The sequence below is a fragment of the Pyxicephalus adspersus genome, chromosome 6 (genome assembly GCF_032062135.1).
Source record: "Pyxicephalus adspersus chromosome 6, UCB_Pads_2.0, whole genome shotgun sequence".
Classification (NCBI taxonomy): Eukaryota; Metazoa; Chordata; class Amphibia; order Anura; family Pyxicephalidae; genus Pyxicephalus; species Pyxicephalus adspersus.
Window position 1 is genome coordinate 90,024,189 of NC_092863.1, and position 17,466 is coordinate 90,041,654.

Below are 17,466 nucleotides of genomic sequence, written 5' to 3' on the forward strand. Positions count from 1 at the left end.
AAGAAATAGTTGGGGATCTGGTCTGTACTTCCTCATTACCGCTGTATTTAAATGGGAACTTCTGTTTATTTTCCCCAAGGAAAGAGAACGGAAGGTCCGGTCAACGCATTGGGAGACAATTTAAGTTCTGCTTATAAAAAACTGAAAATTTCCTTTAGTTAATTATATATATTCTGTCCTGCTGATAAATATTAAGGACACACAGGGCCACCATCTTAAATTTCTGGCCCGTTACTAGGTAAGCTTCCCATGTTCCCCTCATCCATGTCTAAAAGTTTCAGCATTGCAAAAGCTAAGCTCTTTAAATTGAGGCCTGGTACAGAGGTAACCCTTGTATAGATAGATAGACAGATAGATAGATAGACATCAGTTTGAGGTAAAAAAAAAAAAAACTTGGTGTCCCTTAGGCTGGGTTTACACAGACCGTTTTAAAAATCCATGTTCCTACCATGTTTATATGCGTTTTTATGCACTTTTACAAGTGTTTTAAAGCTTGCCTTTAAAACACTAAAAAAAAACTTATAATCGCCTATGATTCCTTTTTCCATGATTTGCCTCGATTTTACATAAGCGTTTATAGGAGTTTTCATTTTAACCCTTTAAAGCAGATATGTCCAAAGTCTGGCTCAGGGGCCAATTGCGGCTCGTGTTCAGATTTACACAGGCCTGCAGCCCCTGTCATAAAATCTATAACGTGGCCCGCCAGCACTGTTGACCACAGTAAAAATACACTCGTACAAAAAAGCTATTTTATATTTCATTACAGTTAAGCAACTACCTTGTAATTATCAGCCCGCTACTCCGCAGGCATAATCAGCGGGATGGGAGTCCCCATGTACGCACAGGGAATCCCCTACGCCATTATAGTGGGCGTGAGCTGTGCGGGGCACGATTCCAAGAAAGTGCCCTGCATGCAGCCCGCACTGACACCGGACTCCGTGCACAGGGAATCCCTCACGTCACCCTGGTGGGCATGTGCTGTGCGGGACACGTACAGACTACACCCACATTAACCCTGAGTACATGCTGAATGGTTGGCCCCCACACATTTTCACCTCATCAAATCTGGCCCTCTTTGCAAAAAGTTTGGATACCCCTGCTTTTAGGGAATAAACCTTTTACTCCTTCCCTGAAAGGGTTAAAAATATACATGTAAAAAATAAGAGAAGACGTTAATGTTAGTCATTTAATAAATGTGTGTGTTTTGTGTAACTGTGATACTTTTGTGCAAATGAGCACAGCCATGGGACTACTAACAGTGTGGAATCCCTAGGCACTAGGGGGTAAATGAAGACAAGTCTCCCCATTCACCTCTAGTGCTGAATGGCTTGGAAAAGGGAAACCCTGATGATGCTTGAGCAGTCATCAGGGGTTTTCCTTTTCTCAGCCAATCAACGGACGCTCTCCTGATTGCTCCCGCAACCCTAGCGGAGCTGTGGCATGTGTTCTTCGACGGAGAACACATGCCACAGCTTTTTTTTTTTTTTTTTTACATTTTATATTTTTAATTTGTAGTTGTTTATATTTTTAACCATTTCAGGGAATGGGTAAGGGGTTTTATGTACCTCTGTATTCATTCCCCAGGGTGGGGTGGCGGAGATCTGGACATCCCCTATTAAATGGGGCTTCCAGATTCCAAAGTCCTGCTAAAAACGCCTTATAAAAGCCTGCATTGAAATCAATGGGCATGTTTTTCTGTGTTTTCCCACGTTTTTAATTTTTTGAACATTGCAAGCACGGAACGTTCTCTTGAAAACTTGCCTTAAGGAAACGCCCTGGTGTAGATTTACTTATTGGAATGCATGGGACTTTTAAACATAGGCTTTTAAAGCCTCAGGTTAAACACTGGGGAAACAGTCTGTGTAGCTTTACTGCTTCTTTTCACAATTCAGGTCTATACAATGGCGAGCTGACAACTACAGAATTATTTACCAAAGAACTTTATTGTACACACAATATATTTACTTTAATTAGCCACGTGAAAATTTGCGTTTGTATAGTATGTACAGCAATGACACGGTTATCCCCAGCTCCTACTAGCTGGGCGCACCACCCAGCACTTTTCAGTAGTCACTCGGCTGCTATCATACAGCTGCTTAGGCTAAGCTTTGTGTACAGAGAGCTGTCAGTGATACTGGCAGAAGAGGGAAGATTTATTCTTCTCAGTTATGAGGAGAGATTAGCTGAACTGAATGTATTCTCCCTTGAGAAGAGACGTATAAGGGGGGATATGATCACCCTGTATAAATATATCAATGGCCCATATAGAAAACTCTCCTCCCAATTATTCACTATGAGATCATTACAAAGAACAAGAGGGCACTCTTTGTGTCTGGAGGAAAAAACGTTTAAGCTTCGGATAAGGAAGGGATTCTTCACTGTAAGACCGGTGAAAATGTGGAATCGGCTCCCTCAGGAAGTAGTTTCAGCAACTACTATAGAAGGAAAAGCTGGATGATTTTCTAGAAGCACAGGATATAACTGGGAATTAAGGCTTTAATGTAAAGATAGCAGAGACTGTTGATCCAGGGAACATCCGATTACCTCAGGGAATCAGGAAGGAATTTTTTTTCCACGGTTGAAGCAAATTTTACCAGGCATTTGTTGCTGTCCTCTGGATCAACTATGTCCATTGGGTTTTATATCTGAGATATGTTTATTCCCCTAGTGGTTAAACTTTATGGACTTTTTGCAACACGACTAACTACCGTTTCCCTGAAAATAAGACAGGGTCTCATATTAATGTTTGCTCCAAAAAATGCACTAGGGCTTATTTTCAAGGGATGTTTAATTTTTTCATGAACAATCAACATTTATTCTTGAACAAAAAAATCAACATTTATTTAAATATAGTCATATCATCACATTCTGGAACATCATCATAACTCTCCAAACCCTGGAATCCATCATGAATTTCTTGTGACTGCATATCCTTTGGAACAATTGGCCCCAATGTGTCATGTCTAGCAATAGCGCTTTCCTTAAATGAGCACCTCTTGTCCATGTATTTGTATGTATTGTAGCTTATTTTCGGGTAGGCTTATATTTTGACCATCCTCAAAAATACGGAAAAATCATGCTAAGGCTTATTTTCCGGGTAGGTCTTATTTTCGGAGAAACATGTAACTATATCTTTTTCACTCCCCATCTTTTGGGAGCAGAACTGACAAGGTGCAGGCTCTCATCATGGAGCTAATATAATGCTTAGAGGGGGTCACAGAATTTCAGTACAGAAAAACAGATCAGAAAATGCTGTCCACGGGGGAGCCCTGGAGTATCAAAACGTAGGTTTACTGTATAAGGCCAAGTTATCCATTTTCTTCTTGAACAAAATGGGTAACTCTGGAACAAATGGTTCAGTTTTTTGCCATTTTTTCAGGAGGCAGCTGCCTTGCTGCACATTTTGTTAAATGCTACATGCAAAGCTTAAGGGGGGTTTGCTGCCCCAGCCATCTCCCTACACCTAAACTGGAACCACTTGGACCACTATGGAAGCGTTTGTAAGTATTTACAAGCCATGCAGTTTAATTTAAAAAAAAAAAAAGTAAAAGCTACCTAAACCAGAACTGTCGGTAAAATAAAAAAAATGACACTTACCTTTACTTCTGCAGAGCCCTCCCCACCTGGCTTCCGCTTGTTCCTGCGCTATCCCAGAGCAGAGGAACTGTTGGCTGCCACCATCTTCATCCTTTATCATCTGGCTTCTGTATTCATCACCCGATCTCGCACTGCCCAGACACAGGCTTGTGATTATCCTCCTGTTATTAAAAAAAAAGTGCCGAACCCACTGTGCATGCGTGAGATGGGCACTTTTTTTAGTGTAGGGAAGAACCCCTCTGGCCATGCCCAAGATCAGGCATGTGGAAAAGGAGCAGCCCGAAGCTTTCAATGTAGGTATCCCAGAAGGCTCCGGGCTACTATTTAGTCTTTACTGCCAGAACAGAAAGACAATACAAAAATGGTGCATACTATAGTGGTGAATATTACAAAGTTGGAATAAAGTATAGGGGGCCGTAGAAAGCTGCCACAGTTACAGGGAAAACTGGACACCTATGGCAAAAACAAATGGGAACACTAAAATTGTTGTGTGTTGCCCACTTTTTGACCACCCAGCTACAAAAAAAAAAAAAAATCTGGGTAGAGCATTGAGCATTCTCCAACCTTTTTTGCACAATGGACCAGTTTCATGTAAGACAATTTTTACATGGATGGGGGCTGGATCAAGTGCATAACAAAAACAATAAAGTGCATATTACTTAGAAAGTGTCCTTCATGTAATCAATCATGTAAACTGCCACCTCTCTCACCTGTCCTTTCATTCAGCCAATCATGTAAGTTGCCACCTCTCTCACCTGTCATTTCATTCAGCCAATCATGTAGGCTGCCACCTCTCTCACCTGCCAACCCTCTGTGCGGGTTAGCAACCAGCTTCAAGAAGCCTTCGGACCAAACATTACATATAAGTGGTGAATATAACATTCACTGAAACATTCCTTGGTGAAGAAACAATCTTTCATTAAAACATAGATCTGGAGGATTCTCTAGCTGGAAGTGCTTCAGTGAATGTCAGATTCACCACTTTATAAACAGACACCAAAATAAAAATAAGAACAAGAAGTAAAATTGGGACCCACCCTGCTGTGTGTACCCCAACAAGGGCTCTCATGGGAGCCTATTTAATAAATATGGCATCATAGAAGTGGCAGCTGGATTTCTATATGTGGAGAACATATTTGCACACCTATAATGGGAAATCCAAAATCACATTACTATGTTATTCCCAGCGCTTTATTCAAGAGATTTACCCATAGTTTGTGGGGATATTTCCAAGGAGGCAGACCCCAACAATGAGTTAAAAAAACAGAGACCAACAACTGTTGTAAGTTGTTAAAAATATATAATTACAAAATACTAAATAATACATCTTTCCTTAAAATGTGTGAGGTAAATTCCCAAATAGAAGAAATTTTAAACAGTAGACCAGTAAATTAATAACATATGGAAAGACTACAACTGTTTACAGTATGTACACCTTGCGGTTCTGATTTTTTAAAAGGAAAAAGATGAAGATGAAACAATGACAATAAGCCCTACGTTTGCTTTTTTAACTCTTTTAGGTACAGCTAAGGATTTCTGTGCAATAGGCGCGTAATGCGAATGTCGTCTGAACTGCAACCAGCAAAATATGGATGTCTACTTACTGATGAGATCCTAAACACTTCTACAGAGGTAGGTCTGGATATATCTGCAGTGCAGTTACATTTGAAGGTTCCTAAATATATGTGCAGTTCAAGCAGTTGCTGAAATAGGCTGTAATCTTCAAATAATCAAAAAAAATTTTTTCAGTTACACAAAATTTTTTTTGTAGTGATTTTTTTTCTTCGCTTGTTTTAGCATTTATGTGCTTAATTAACAACAGCAGGATTGGACTGACTTGCTTCAGCATGTGTTTACCAACCAGTTCAATTCAGTGACATCAATGTGACAAGGTTCATACCCATTACTCTATAATACAGTGAACTCACCAGCCACTAGTGAAATGAGATCTGCCCAAAGAGCTAAGAACTATGTCTCAGTTTAAAATGGAACAAATACCAATCAGGCAGGTTTTTATTGCAGAAAGTGACAGGCAATGTTTCTTCTGCAGTAACTGTTCTTACCTGCCTGGTAGCTGCCAAGGGATTTTTTGCCTGGAATACTCGGCAAGCCTGGATTCCCTTTGCACGTGCCAGAAGTAAATAAACTAGCGTGGGAGGCATGTCATCCTGGCCTGACCAATCAACATGGCTGGAGATCGTTTTCAGGAAGAGAAGGATGAGAAAGATGGTGGCACTGTTACAGAACGGGGACAAGTGAGTAAAACGGGTATCATACCGCTTTAAAGCATTGGTAGAAGTACATTTTAGGCTCACCTGGCATTAAGGTCGGTGAGGTGGCAGAAAATTAGGGGGACGTAAAATGAAAGTGCAGCTTTCTAGATTTTGGCTTAGGTAAGGGGCGTATTTTTTAGGGGTTAGAGGCTGTTCATATTGGTGTTAGTCATACACAAATACCACCAAATGAGTGGCAAGAAGCTGAAAAGATCGCCGATAGTGATCCTCACTGTATAGATTCCCATTTTGAAATTTGTAGAAAGCCATAGGCCATAGTTAAGATTTGTGATGTTTTGTTTGTTTCAATTTTGTTTTGTCAATTTCTGATCAAAGCTAAAAGAAGAGGGGATAAATTACTTATACTAGTTCCAAGTAAATGTAGCTTCTGATTATCATTATATAATGCATACAGTATGGTAATCAGTCACTGATCACCCCTAAAACTCTGATGTTTTAAACGTAAAAATCAGTAAAAAAAAAGAAATGGTGATTTGTTATTGGATTGCAGTCTGAACTTCTTTATGAATAGCCCCCCAGATCTGTTTCTAATTTATGAGAGAGTCTCCACTAGAATGATTGGCCATCATGGTCTATCCTGGTGACCACGGTCACATAAGTTCAAAATGTTTCATTTGTCATTAAGAAAAAAAAAGGAAATCTACCAATAAATATTGTCATCAATACAAACAGAAATTTCAGCTCTTCCCTACTTAACTGGCTAAAGTTCCTCTCTGGAGTCTGGATGGAACACGGACAAGGGCCTATTTGGCCCTAGCTTATATATTAAGGAATGTTGGCAGTGAAATGCCAGGTCCCCCCCTTCTTGTGCACCAGCATAGACTTAGTGAACTTTTACACAAATACATTTATACCATTTGTGCCTATAATAATTCTTAAAATAAGAATTGATCAATAAATGGTCCACTAAACGAAAATATATTACACATTTAAACTACAATATCTACAATCTCAATTAGATCTATAAAAGAATTGGATGTATAGCAATCAAAAGCATAATATATACCTAAAAGACAGAAATGGACAATCTGCCAATCTCTAGACTAGCCATTCTCAACCAGGGGTTGCTTAGGCGGTGTCTGATTGACCACCCATGGAATGATGCCTGCAATGTTCTGGGGCCATCACCACTTGGTAGAGCCACCTGCATGAAACCGAGGAACTCTATCTCTCTAAAGGTGGTATTCTTACCACAACTGTGAAGTAGTGACTGGCAGTCAATGCAAATAGCATTTTCCTATCGATTGTAGCAGAGATTCCTCAACACCTGAAAATTATTTCAAAAAGATTAAGAAAGCTTGCTCTAGCTTATTTTACATATTAGACTTTCTAGAAGCCACTTGGGAGTAAAGCCCACTCATAACTTCAATTGGCAAAGTAATTAGATTTATGGCCAACTTTATGGCAAAAGTAATGCTACAGCTTTGCAATAAATTTTGTCTCTTTTCTATGACATGTCTAGGACATTTTTATAAATTGGGCAGCTTCATAAAGGAGCTGAAACAACAGCTGTTTTGAAAGAGGACTGAGGTGTTTCGTCATTTCAGTCCCAGTTTTCTCATCCGATAATTGCTCCTGCCAGACTGTCATCATCCTGGTCATTATTAAATAAATTTAGGCTTTTTGGAAGTAAAACACTATGCAAATCTCCTTCTCTTCTACAGTATAGAAAAATGACAAATCAAAACTCCAAACAAAATAAAATTACTTTTAAAGCTCCATCTAGCCAAAGCATAACAACTAGACTCTACTTGTACATGTTCTACAATAAGACATGTGGAATGTGTACTATTGGCAGGATATGGTCCCCTAAATATTTGGTACCAGGGAAAGATACAAGAGGGGGGATAGTGACTTAAACAACAGACTGTATGTAATTATATGAATCCCAAAGACAATTTGGGGAGGGCAACTTATTGATTAGACACAGACTTTTCTAGAAGGCTTAGAGTCAGGAGATGTGCAGAGAGAAAAAAAAAGCTAACTGCCGGGGCATTTGGTCTACATTTGTGTATGAGTTCCTGCCAAAGTCTATACAGTGCCATCAAGTACACCTAAACCTGTGGATGATAATATATAAACAAAGGGTATGAAAATAATTACAGCCTGCCCAATATAAATATTATGCTGTAAATAAAACAAGAATACACAAATAGTAGAGATACCGGTTAATGGAGTCAAAGAGGTGCTATAGGTATTATGATTAAAATTAATGTCTGTACAACTCAAAGGTATGAGACAGATTTATATAACAGCTATGGGTAGCTACTGTATTTTTGAAGGGCCAATTTACCCAACAGTCCATTAGGAGGCCATTATGGGAGGCTGTCCCCCTAGTAGGATTGGTGTTGTATAATGGAAAATAATTATGCATGTATGAGTACATGTGAACGTGGGTGGGAACAATTGTAATGCCCAGGTGGACAAGAATACAGTCAGGAACTACAACCTAGAGACCAATGTGAAGCAAGAGCCTTAGCCTACCAAGCTCCAGCAATGACAAAAATTTTGCTTTTCGAGTTCCAGACTTTTTAAGCAACCCATGAAAAATTCAATGTGGTTTGATGTAGACTGTTGCATGCCATGAATTTATCTCAAACAGTTAAATCTTTCTTTATACTAATCCACAAACCTCTTTTTTTTTTTACTTGCTTTTTAAACAAGGCATTTGGTTTTTAACCCGTGGATTGTCTAAGCTGTCAAATACACGTAGAAAACATAAAAAGCAGAATCTCTGGAAATAAATTATACATCTAGTAAGAATATAGACAGCTTGCTGTAGCATAACAGAGGACATAAAATCAAATACTGCCCAATTCAATATATTCATCATCCCTATTAACAAGTTCATCTTCAGCTTCCCAACTTCTCCATGTGGTGGTCGATATTGAGGGTCTAAAAGAGCTTATGTGAATGAGAGCGAATGGATACAGGGATGAGCGCCGAACTGACTTTTTGCGCCTGCTGTCCACGTCATTTTCTTTGGGTGTTGGTAGGTTAGAAGTTGGCCTCTCTTTCACCTTTTTCTTCAGACTCTGAATTTCATCCATGAGTTCCATCACTCTCTGCATAGCTGCCACATTGCCTCCCCCAAGAACCTGCGCTTCTGGAATCCATCGAAGGTGGCGCTGGGCCCAGATTCGGATTTCAGGTCCTTCAATATGTGGCAGAATCAAGCCATGAAAGTCTATAGGTTTCCTATGCCAGTTTTCGTAGAACACTTTGTAGTTACTTGGCACCTCATCAGAGGAGCTTATTAGTTTGCTAATTCTTTTGCCTAGTAGACTTCTTATGAATGGTCCGGTTTCCTCTCTAAAAAATCCTTTTTTATTAGAACCTTTGGACTGGGTAAGTGGCAGAGACAGCTGTCTTTGATGCTGCAAAAATACAAAAGAAGGAGATTATTTAGAAAAACAAGCTAACAATTTGATGGAGTTATTTAGGTCAAATATTCATCACAGCCACATTTTTCATTAATATGGACTCAAACACGTTAAAAAACAATTTGTAATTTTAAGTTTTACAGGAAGGAAGCAAGAACACTACATATAAAAAACACAACAGGATTTGTAATTTACATTATTAAAGCGGTACTTATTAAGTCTTTATCACTGCAATAAAGAAATGGGAAAGGGACCCTGGAGTGGGGTTTCGAAGCTCACCCAGGATAACCAATTTTCTGCAAACCTCCCCAGTTTGTCTGATAAAAATCAGGTGACAAGTGCAGGATTATGGGAGACCAGGGGAAACATTTTTTGTCAGGTTTTGCACTGGGGTTGCAGTGCAGATCAGGAGTGATAAACAGGAATGTTACTAGTATGTTATGGCATCAAAGAAGTTGTTCAGTTTACAGATGAGTTGTTTAGTGTAAAGAAAACCGTGTAAGGCGAACATTTCTAACTAATAGAGAGGTGGTTATGTCTCCTACATTTACTCTATTTCAGCATTCTAGAACTGTTCACCATGCAACTCAGTGTCAAATGCCTGTATTCCCCATTGCACCTCCATAACTTAGTCCTATAACTCCATATATTAGTACAGGACTCCGTAGTAACATACAAGTCAGAGGATAAAACTACCACCTGAGGCAGAGGGCATTGGAACAATCTCCCAGGATAATTTAAATGACACCAATGATTTTTTGGGCTATCTGTAAAGGTGAAATTATTATCATTATTTTCCAGTATTTATATAGCACGGATATATTACACACAGCACTTTACAAAAATCCATAGTCATGTCACTAGCTGTCCCTCAAAGTAGCTCACAAACTAATGTCCCTACCATAGTCATATGTCATTACCATACGGTCACTTTTGGGGGAAGCCAATTAAGCTAAATGCCAATTAACCTAAATTAACCAATTTTTGGGGGGATGTAGGAGGAAACCCACCAAAACTTGGGAGAAACCTGGGAGAAACTGCAAACTCCATGCAGATAGTGTTCTGGCTGAGATTCGAACCTGGGACCCAGCGCTGCAAAGGCCGGAGTACTAATCTCCGAGTCACTATGCTGCCTGGCTCTGGAAGTATGAAATGATGTAGAGCCTTATGGAGAGCGCAGTGGAGAGTCTCTCCTATTGTAGGTATCCTAAATATGGATATTTAAAAAAAAAACAATACATTTTAAAAAAAATATTAAAAGGAACACCCTGACAAGGGAAATATAATATCATCTTTCCTTTCAGATTAAAAGTCCTTTCAGATTAAAAAAAAACCCAAATATTAAAGCTGATGCTTTAGCAACATAACACTAACATTTATGCAAACAAAACAATATAAAACATTACCTTTGCACGTGGTCCTTTGCGACTTTTATCCTGTTTTGACTTCTCCACATAGAGGGGGTTGTTTAAGAAAGACAGAGCCTTCAATTCCAACTGCACTGACCAATTCCAGACTGTGTAGAATCTCAAAGACTCCCTTTGTTTACCCGGCCTGTCCTCAATCTGCCAAGAAAAAGCAGAACGCTCTCAGATTCCAGAGGGAAGCAGGTCACAGCTTAAGCAAACTTTGCCCTAATCATTAAATTACCCTCTGAGGCTGCATAATGAATCGTTTGTCAAGTGCATTGCAGTGCATGATCATATCATTCAAAATCTACCAGCTTTGCTCAAAATACAAAAAAGGATTCATAACTGGCCTGATCTTTGCAGGCAAGTCAACTGATTTACGGTAAGCTCATCTCCCTAGCTAGGAGGAAATAATTAGATGTACAGATTTAAATGTAAAGTGGTCCTTTAAACAAGTTTCATTCTGTACTATTATATAAAAATGTATTTGTTAGTACAAGAAATATGAAATCTTGCCCTCAAATTGTTTAACCTCTTCCAACAGGAGGCACTCTTCACAATTTTTGCATGTTTTCCAGGTTTTTCTAGCTGCTTTGCTGTGGGAGTGTATGATGAAACTATTTTCAAAGGTCAATGGTCAAAAATGAAATTTACACATACGTTGCAGTATGATCAAGTTGAAGCAGTGACTACTGCCCTTCTCAATGATCCCCATCAGCCCAACTGTACTAAAATAAATATTACATTAAAAAATCACTTGTATCTTTACAGGAAAAACACCTTGCAGTAATTGCGACATTGTTTTACTTTCTGATCATAGGAAACAAAAAAATAACATCTTTCAATTCAATTCTTACTGAACTTCTCATATGTGTCCATCCATATTCAGGGCACAAAGCACTTCTATTTAAACAACGAGCAAGGTCACGTGCCCAAATCTTAAGTGCCCAAATTTAAAGTGCAATGGGAACTCATCCAGGGAATTGACACATGAATTGGAACAGAATTGGACATACAATTTTACTCTGCAACTCCCATCTCATGCCTCTGGACTGATTCATCTACCTTGACTCCAACACATCCTTTGCTGCTGCCATTCTGAACTGCTATTTCACCAAGCCATCTCTGTGACTGGCTCATCACATCCCACTCCTGGAGCTCAACAAGCTTTGAAGCCTCACTACAACCCATATTACAGGACCTGCTCACATGGACTGTTTGCCACATTGTTTAATGTACGCATATGGTTCTCAATTATCTGTAAAAATGTATTATTCACCCTGCTCTCTTTGCTGGCACTACTCCCTGCACTCCCCAGTCTGATAACTCATTGTCTCTCTGCTCCTTCACTCTCCTTATTTCTCTGTCTGTGCTCCTGCATTTTTTTTCTCTATGGATACTCTCTGGTGACATCTCACCCAACCCTGGTCCCCCACACAGCCTTCCCCTTCCCTACACTCTCAGAAAGATACTCTCTTCTCCCAACCTTATCCCCATCCACCCTACCCATAAGTTTTTACCCCATTTCTCTGGCAGTCTAATTGATAAATTAACCTCCATACACAACCTTCTTTCTAAATCTCAGAACTTTCTGGCTCTCACTGAAGCTTGGCTTTCCTCCTCTGACTCTGCCTCTGCTGTCGCTCTCTCCTATGGAGGCCTGCACTTTACACATACCCCCAGACCTGGCAACAAAGTAAGGGGTGGTTTGGGTCTCCTTCCATCACCTAACTGTACATACAGAGTCCTTCCTACCCCACCCTCTCTCATTTTCACTTCTTTTGAAGTCCACTCTGTCCATCTTTTCAGCCCATTACCCCTATTGTTGCTGTTGTCTTCTGCCCCCCAGTATCACAATTTTTGGATAACTTTGCCTCCTGGCTCCCACACATTCTTTCCCATGACCTGCCCACCCTCATCCTTGGTGACTTTATTGTTGCACTGCAGTATCCCTACCATCCTTCCTCAGCCAAACTGCTCTCCATTACCTCCTCATTTGGACTCACACAGAACATCAATGGCCCTACACACATAGCCAGACACACTTTAGACCTGGTATTTTCTAAACTCTGCAACCTCACCCTCCTTGACAACTCACCATTTCCCCTTTCTGATCATAACCTTATCACCTTCAACCTATTGAACTCTTGCCCTCCCTTGCCACATCCCAGACTTGGTCAATGGCAGAGAGATATCCGTAACCTTGACCACAACCTTTTCTCAAACTGCCTTGCGTCTCTAACCCCCTCCCTCTCCACAATCACCTCCCCAGACGAAGCTGCCACCCAGTTAAACTACTCTCTTTCTTTGGCTCTGGATAAAGTTGCCCCTGCCACCTTCCGCTACCCCTGCCCTGCCAACCCCCGACCCTGGCACAACAATCACACCAAACAGCTACAAAAGACTGTTCGTGCAGCTGAGCGCAAGTGACCAAAATCTGGCCTCAGTGCTGACTTTATGGACTACAAAGCCAAGCTACAAAGCTTTACCACAGAGCTCACTGTCACCAAACAAAATTATTTCTCTGCAGTCATTTCCTCTCAAGCCTCCAACCCACGCAACCTCTTCTCAACAATTGCCTCCCTCCTAAACCCCACACCTGCTCCCCCCACAACATCCTTCTCTGCCCAAGACTTTGCCACCTACTTTAGAGATAAAATCGACAAAATCAGACATGATGTCTCTGCCCACCAAGCCACTCCAACCATACCCACCCCTTCCACCTGTAAATCATCACTGGCCTCCCTCAGCCCTGTTACTGTGGACAACGTCTCTTCTCTTCTCTCATCATCTCCGTCTACTACCTGTTCGCTTGACCCAATTACCTCTCATCTACTTTGTGCCTATTCTTCCACACTGGCCCCCGCCATAACCAAACTATTTAACCTCTCCTTTTCTACTGGTAAATACCCCTCAGCTTTTAAACCTGCCATAATTCTCCCTATCCTGAAGAAACCCTCACTGGACCCCTTCATACCTTCTAGCTACCGTCTTATCTCCCTTCTCCCATATGTTTCCAATCTTCTTGAACACCTTGTCTACAAAAGACTCACCAAAAACCAGAGTACCAACTCTCTCCTTGACCCTCTCCAGTCTGGTTTTAGAGCTGCCCATTCCACCTAAACAACCCTTAATAAAGTTGCCGGAGGGCCTCTTCAGAGCTATGTCTCGATGCAACTTTTCCCTCCTTCTCCTGGATCTTCCCTCTGCTTTTGACACTGTTGATCACCCCCTTCTAATACAAATCATGCGCTCCATTGGTATCTGTGACACTGCTCTCTCTTGGTTTGCTTCCTATCTGTCTGACAGCTTCTTTCAAGTTTCTTTCAATGGTAACTCCTCCTCACCCACTCTCCTTCCTGTTGGTGTTCCCCAAGGGTCAGTCCTTGGACCGGTTCTCTTTTCTCTGTACACCTCCTCTCTGGGTAGTCTCATATCCTCTTTTGGCATATAGTACCATCTGTATGCTGATGACACCCAAATTTATCTGTCCACCCCTGACCTGTCTCCCTCAGTCCTGGATAAGGTCTCATGCTGCCTGTCAGCCATCTCATCATGGATGTCTGACCGATTTCTGAAACTCAACCCGGATAAAACAGAACTCACGGCACGTTGTCTTGGTGTCACCTTTGATTCTGTCCTCTGATTTACCCCTCATATTCAGAACATTTCCAGGTCCTGTCACTTTCACCTGCGCAACATCTCCAAAATCCCCCCCTACCTGTCACCTGGGACCACCAAACTCCTCGTACACGCTCTTATCTCTCACCTGGACTACTGTAACCTCCTCCTCTCTGGTATTCCACTAACCCGACTCTCTCCTCTAGAATCTATTATGAATGCTGCAGCCAGACACATCCATCCTTCCCACCGCTTCTCTTCTGCTGCATCTCTTTGTAGTTCCCAGGTTCCCATAGTTGAAATCAAATTCAAGCTCCTGTGCTTTGCTTTCTAATCCCCCCACAGTTCTTATCCCACTTACCTTCCTGACCTGGTAAAAAAATACTCCACTAGCCGCTCTCTCCGCTCCTCCGATGACCAACAACTGACTTCCTCACTCATAACCTCATCACACACATGACTACAAGACTTTTCTAGAGCTGCCCCAATTCTCTCGAATGGTCTTCCTCATCCTATTGGCCTTGCTTCTACTTCTACTCAAAACACATTTTTTCAAACTTGCCTACCCGTTTTCTTTTGTCTTTTGAAACCGTCACTACTTCCCACCACTACATATATTGTAGATTGTAAGCTCTTAGGGGCAGGGTCCTCTCCTCCGCCTTGTGTCACTGTCTGTATTTGTCTGTCATTTGCAACCCCTATTTAATGTACAGCGCTGCATAATATGTTGGCATTATATTATTCCTGTTTATTATTAATAAAAATACTTTTCTGGTCTTCAGGGAACCCTTCCTATAATTACTATATCCACAGCTCACAATACATTAAGTGTGTGAGCCCATCAGTCCAACTGTAGTAAAATCAGTCACTTCCTTCTTTATAAAAAGATCTTGCAGTAATTGTGGGATTCTTTTACCTTTTGATCATAAGGAAAAAAAACCTTCAAAACCCAATCCTCACTGAATTTCTCATATGTGTACACCATGGGGGTACCTTGGATATAACTTTCAGGTCTTGGGGATCCCCAGCTATAATTATATCCACAGCTCACCATACATTAGTGTGGTGGTCAGTGGGAAGAATGCCCCTTACACTGATTTGGCAATTTGTAAGAATTTCACATATAAAGCCCTTAGCAACCTCTGAAGGAATCCTGGTGAAATACTGCTCTAGGGTCTAGGATATCTGGATTTTAATCGCTATTTCAATGTCACAGTGAATTTTAAAATGAGGGTTGATGGCTCAGTTTCATCACCTGATATCTGTTGTGACCTACTGTGCACAAATTCTATTAGATGTATATAAGCATGCACGACTTCAGTGAAATGATTTCAAAAATTGCTGGTTAACATTATTCTGGATCACATCAATCATTCTGCATTGGTACACCAACCTTTAGATTCTATTCAACAGCTCTGGAGTATAAGACGTGATCAGCAGAAACATAGGAATTACCTACCCACTTGTGTGCGTCTCTTTGGCTCTGTGAATTGAAAAAGAATGTGCTGAAGATGGGAATATTGATGCTATCTGACAGGACAGTCAGATACGTCTCGGAGAACTCAAACGCAAGCGGATACTGCTGTACCAGCTGCCACACACAATCCAAGAAGAGAAGGAAGACGGGGGCCTGCAAGGAGAAAAAATGATTGTTAGACCTAAAGAAATCACTGGACAGACCTGACAGTACAGGAAATGGCACACTCAGGGTAACAATAAAGTGTTAGGGGTATGCTAGTTTGCATGGTGACTTTAATCTTCACTTAGATTGTAAGCTCTTTGGGGCAGGGTCCTCTCCTCCTCCTGTGTCACTATCTGTATCTGTCTGTCAATTGCATTTAATGTACAGCGCTGTGTAATATGTTGAAGCTATATAAATACTGTTTATTAATAATAATAGTCTGTCATCTACTAAACTTCTGAATTTACACAAAATTTTGAATACATCAAATAGAATATGAACACCTTTCCAATTTAGTTTAAACTGGAAAATGTTGTTTCAGACAGGGCTTTATTGAAGAAAGAGACAGGCCGTGTCCCATCTGCAATAAATATTCTTACCTGCCTTATCGCCACCCATCTGTCAAATATGGTTGCCAGGATAACCCGACACATCCCAATTTCCCCTGCGGGTTCTGAGATGAATGAACTCTTGCACGCCTATGCAGGTGTTGCGTCACTGGGCCAATCAATATGACTGATGATCATGATAAAATGCAGAAAATAAGAAGGGAAAAGATGGCGGGATCCATACAGGTGAGTATTACCTGGGTTTAGTTCCACCCTTGTGTTTCTAATGCTGTTAATTGATACAGCACAAAGATAGTGTAGACAGCGCACAATCTTATTTCAACATCAGTTCTTAAAATTGACTGAAAAATCATTAAACTTTTCACTTAACATACACTGAAAGCAGTTAAATATATATTATATGGCTACAAGTATGCAGGCAGTGCTTCTAATTACAAAGTCCAGCTGTTACTAGTGAATGGTACTGGTAATACTAGAGTATACAAAACCATTTTAAACAATTGTGTACTTTTAACTTTGTGTTAACAGCTTGGGGAAAGCCCTTGTCTGTTCCAACACGACTGAGTACAAAGTCATCTCCACATTGTGTGATGAGTATGCTGAGGAGGAACTTGATTGGCCTCCAGGGCCCTGACCTCAATTTTACTGAACGTTTTAATGGTGAACTGTGAGCCAGGCGTTCCTGTCTAGGGTCAGTTAGGCAAATCACAAAACTGGCAGTGGTCTGCAGGCTCAATCGATCTCCATTTTGTGCAGGCTGTTGTAGTTGCTGAATGCAACATATTGCTCCTGGATGCGCTTGAGCGACTTAAATGCAATCAGAGCTCACAGCAGTTGGAAAGCAGTTGCAGTTGTTACTAGATGACTGAGAAAGATCAATCAACTGCAGTTAAACAGGGGTTAAGTGCAGTTGACACAACAACTGCAGGGTTAAACCACACAGTATTGAAGATATACTGCAGCGGTTTGCAACAGCAAGTCTGAAAGAAAGACCTAACTGATTTCACAAACATTTTGCTGAATACGCAACCAATTCCCATTGAATGCTCCAAGAGTGGAGATTATTATTTCTGCAACAGCTGCAGTGAGTAATTTAAAGAATTAGCAATTCACAGTCCAATTTTCCCTGTT

At 40.8% G+C, this 17,466-nt stretch overlaps 1 protein-coding gene across 1 annotated transcript in view; it reads right to left on the reverse strand.

Annotated features, from left to right (window-relative positions):
* Window positions 1–4,877: 4,877 nt before the first annotated feature.
* Window positions 4,878–17,466, reverse strand: part of MTMR12 (myotubularin related protein 12) — a 48,121-nt gene continuing 35,532 nt past the window's right edge. Inside the window, exons 14-16 of the mRNA XM_072416559.1 lie at window positions 15,764–15,934; window positions 10,681–10,839; window positions 4,878–9,268 (exon numbers count right to left, since the gene is read on the reverse strand). Of these exons, the coding sequence (XP_072272660.1) occupies window positions 8,693–9,268; window positions 10,681–10,839; window positions 15,764–15,934 (906 nt within the window). The 3' untranslated portion in view covers window positions 4,878–8,692. The remainder of the gene's footprint in view (window positions 9,269–10,680; window positions 10,840–15,763; window positions 15,935–17,466) is intronic.